General features: G+C 30.4%; 1 protein-coding gene across 1 annotated transcript; it reads right to left on the bottom strand.

Moving 5' to 3' along the window:
• Window positions 1-448: 448 nt before the first annotated feature.
• LOAG_12222 (hypothetical protein) lies at window positions 449-3,947 on the bottom strand (the record flags this gene model as incomplete). The annotated part of the gene is made up of 4 exons (XM_020448502.1): window positions 449-596; window positions 724-866; window positions 3,543-3,623; window positions 3,867-3,947. 4 exons carry the CDS (start codon window positions 3,945-3,947, stop codon window positions 449-451), a joined length of 453 nt encoding a protein of 150 aa, XP_020301359.1.
• Window positions 3,948-4,622: the final 675 nt, after the last annotated feature.

The raw sequence follows: 4,622 nt of genomic DNA, 5'->3' as shown, positions 1-4,622 counted from the left end.
TTATAAATTAGAAATTTAATTAAAAGTTTGGAATAAACCAAAGAATAGAAAGAAAAAGACATTTAACATGTGATATCTGAAGGTTTAAGATCAAATGGCAGAAATGTATTGGAAAATATATTAAAAAAGCATTTTTAAAAATCTGTCAAATTGAGCTAATTGTTCTAAAAATAGACTGACATCGTCGAACAATAAATTAATTTTGCAACAATTGTCAACATCTTTAGTGGATCATAAGTAAAATTATATTTGGAATTTTTTTTAGCTTAATTTTTGAAATTCTAGATTTTGATTACAAATTGAAAAATTAACGTGAGCAATGGAAATCTCTGTTTTATCTTTATTTAAAATGAATAAATTTTTAATTTTAAAATTCAAATGTTAAACGAATAATATAAGAATTAAATATTTTTGAAATAACAATTTTTTTTATCATTTTTTTTTGATTCTAACAAAACATGCCGGCATTTTTTTTCTGCTTTCGTTCGATCATTACATCTTGGTCCATTAAATCAACCGCATTTCGTCGTTGCGATGAAACGGATGAAGATGAAGAAGTTTGATTTCCTGATGATATACCGTCACCATTGTCACCTCTGCAAATTATTAATAATTGGAATAATTAAAATTTTCATTAAAATGACCAATAATATTTGCTCTGTTACATTATTAGGATAAGAATTTATAAATTTTATCACCATATTAAAAAAATATGATACATACCGAAAAAGTGATCCAGTGGAGACGGTACGACGTGGAAGATTTTGTAAGAAGGACATGTATTCAGCCCCGGGAATATAAGTTCGTGTAGCATCCGCGAACTCGTGGTACTTTCCAGGTTGTGGTACCCACAAATTTGCTAATGCCTGTAGATGATTTGAAATAAGTTCGTAGAAAATAGGAAAAAAACAAAATTAAAGGTTGTGTTTTCAAATATTTTAAGTCAATAAAACTTAACAGTAATACAAAAGAACTCAAAAAAAAGATTTTTTATTTTCCAAGAAATTCAAATACAGTCCTAATTATCGCATTCAACCTGATAATTTTTTATCTGATTTATTTGAAAATCATATTTTAAGCCAGAGCATTAGTCAAAAATTAAAAATGTTGCATTTTGATAGAACGTTGACACGGAAGATGACATAAAAGTTGAATGATGACTTAAAGTCAACTTAAAAGTCTTAAATCTTGATTGACTTATATTAAAGCGCAAATAAACAAACCAACTGAGAGTAAAATTATGCTAGTGTGTGAAGTTTTAAATTAAATCATTTAGTTTTCACTTTAAGTAAACATTTAAGATTAATGTCACCTCAATAAATATATATTGGTGAAATATTCTGCTAAAGAGAAAGAAATAGAGAAAACTTAAAGGAAGTTAAATAATATCAGCATAAAACTGTCTAGGATATTTCGATGTTGTTATTATGATCACAAGATCAACAATCTTACGAATTGATCCGTTAGACGTGAAAGGTCACGTTTTCACGGAAGGTAAACAAAATAAATATAGTCCCAATGTTGATTAAATATTAGAAAAGGAAAAATGCAAGTAAATTTAGTCTATTTACGAAAAGATTTGTTTACAAACATTGAGAAGAATTTACTTCGAAAGAGATGGAAGTCCAAAAATGGTTTGCAATCTATCTGCTTCAACGATCGAGAAGAATGTCTTATGGATCGGATAATATTTGTCAAGTAACTAAAGGAAAAATATGCCTAAGACTGAAAAGCAGCAATTTAATTCAGTTTAGATAATCAATAATTCTAGATGAAAGATGAATAGCGAAAGGAGAAAATGATCGGTAAATATCGGGATCATCGATCAACAATATAATTACAACATTTTGCTTAACTATATTCAATTCATTCGTTCAGTAATGTTATTTAGTAATTGCTTGATATTAGATAAAATTAATTGAAAATTATCATTTTATCCAATTTATTTCCTTGAATATTTAGTATTTAATTATTGTATCGAAATATACAAAGTTGTTAGGAAATTGAATGAAACTTGAAAGTTTTAGCATGCTATGGATTTTGACAAAAGGATAAATTAGTGTTGAAACATTCTAAATAATTAAGATACCTATAGGTTAAAGGTTGAAAGGTCAACAATAACTGCTAGTTCTATGACAGTAAGAAAAAACATGTGTCGTTTTTGTAGAATATTAATGTGGTTGTAATTAATGCTAATACGTTTGTGTGATTCGGTAACACTTTGGCCAATTACAATATTTTAATTGGTTATATTACTTTGTCGGTTATGATTCCCTGGTCAATTATGACCACAAATATCCTGGTCAATTACAGCTTTCTGGTCAGTTTTGTGCATCATAAAAGCGCGAATGGATAATGCTTTGATAACATTTGCTCATTAACGCTTCATTTAACCGATAGATGGTCTACTCTTAATTGTTTGTTTGTATTTTCGATCGAATTGTTGATTGACATTTAATTTTTCCGCCGTAATTTCGTAATTATACGTGGATAGAACTTTATCGCTAGAAACGAAAATTTATTGGTGGGGGGGGGGGGAAATTTATCGGTAGAAGCGGAAATTTGTCGCTAGGAGCGGGAATTTATCGGTAGAAAAGGAAATTTATCGGAAGGGGCGGGAATTACTTGCTAGAAACGGAAATTTATTGGTAAAGATGGGAATTTATCGGTAAACGATAGACTGTAGAAGAAAGTTTAGGAAAGAGAAGGTCTTTTACAATTATACAAATTAAAACAATTTATGGGAATTGTAAGGGGAATTTTAAGAGAGATAAAATGAGAGGTAATGGATGATTGAAATACACTTTCGAGGCTTTGGCCTTAGGCCTGTAAGTCAATGATGATTTGAAAAAAGGAAGAAGTGAAGATAAATGCCTATAATAGATAATGTTAGCAAAAGGAGAGGGAAGCATGAGTTGTGAGAGAGAGGGAGGGAAAGAGAAAGAAAGAGAGGGAAGTGTAAGGGAAAAAAATGAGGAAAGGAAGGGAAAAAAGTACAGATAGTGATGTGAATTGATTTTAAAGTGAGAATGAGAAAATGAATGAGTAGCAAATATATGATGGGTATACCAAAATTGAGAACCTTATTAGGCCTTAAAGGACCAACTAACTATCATATGCCATAGGGGACAACCAACTATCATCTTGTTTACAACGATCAGGTTTTACGGAATGCGATCTGATCCATTCCAAATCGTGATTGAACGTGACTGGAATAGCTATTTAACTTTTCTGTAGGAAGAAAGAGAGAGAGGAAATGGAGAAAGTTGAAATCCCGAATCAATTTATTGAGGAAATGTTGATGATCAATTCTAGAAAGCTACAGTAATAGTTTGGTACCATAATGAATCACCTCCTTTGCAAATTATCATATCCGTTTGTTGTATCAGAAGTTTAGGCTAGTTACTTATACTCATGAAGTTTTAACTCAATTGTAACTGTTCAGTGAGGAGTATATTGGTAGAAAAGGTCATAGTAATAGAAAAGGTCAAATTAGTGGAACAGGTGGGATCTTTGGAAGAAATAATTTCTTTAAAACTCACCTGAAAGTAATGTGTGGAGCATGCTTTCGTTGTCTGATCACATCGATAAACCAATTCTCTTAGCTGTCCGACGATTCGGACCTGAAGAATGCAATATTTTGAGTACAATACATATGGTCAGGCATTTACCTGAGATCCTGAAATTTATTTTCTTGAGTCCTTCAGGCTTTTTAGACCGGATGGAATTAGGCAATCATTTTGAAAAATTCCTGATACTGAGAAAATCATGAAAGAGAATCGAGTGAAAAATGAAACGAAGAGTCTATCGCACGGGATTTGGAAATTTTAGCAGAGTATATAAAATTCATAAATGGGTAAAAATACACCACATATACTCTTTAGAGGAATATACCAGAGAATATATCGGAATATATTCGAGAATATATCAAAGTGATTGGAATACATCAGAGAATATACCAGAAATAATTGGAATATACCAAAGAATATGCCAGAAATGACCGAAATATACCGGAAAATATAGAAATAATCCGATTGTACTATATTTCTTCTAAAAGTAACTTCAGATCATCATTTTAGAAAAGTACAAATCTTAGAGAGAAGAAAAAACTAAACAATCTGAAATGTACATCTCTCTCCTAGATGAGATGCATTTTCATCCTCATATCTTCCTCGCTTCTCAAATATTTTGTATTATCCTCAAAATATTATGGAATAGATTTTCATATATCTTTTCCTATATTCGATCATTGTAACTTTTGCTGAGATAATATGTACAAACCTATGAAAGTCTCAGGAAGAAATAATTCATATTAATGAAAATATTTAAATTTTGAAATTAGAAAGGTAAATATATGCTTATATAGAGAAAGGTAAAAATTAGAAACGTAAAGGTAAAGCTTCAAACTTTCTTATCATCGCTATTCTCTCCCGTCAAATTACAATTTCAAAATTTTCAATTAATTTTCTATTTCATAATTTATGCAAAAATTTGCACTATATGTAAGCATATATTCTCGCAAATTATTGAGCCATATGTATATAAATAGATGTGTGTGTGTATGTGTGTGTGTGTGTGTGTGTGTGTGTGTGTGTGTGTGTGTGTGTGTGTGTGTGTGTGTG

The sequence above is a fragment of the Loa loa genome, assembly GCF_000183805.2.
Source record: "Loa loa unplaced genomic scaffold supercont3.51, whole genome shotgun sequence".
In the NCBI taxonomy this organism is placed as follows: domain Eukaryota; kingdom Metazoa; phylum Nematoda; class Chromadorea; order Rhabditida; family Onchocercidae; genus Loa; species Loa loa.
The sequence above is the reverse complement of the archived record's forward strand: the minus strand, read 5'-3'. Positions and strand labels throughout refer to the sequence as shown.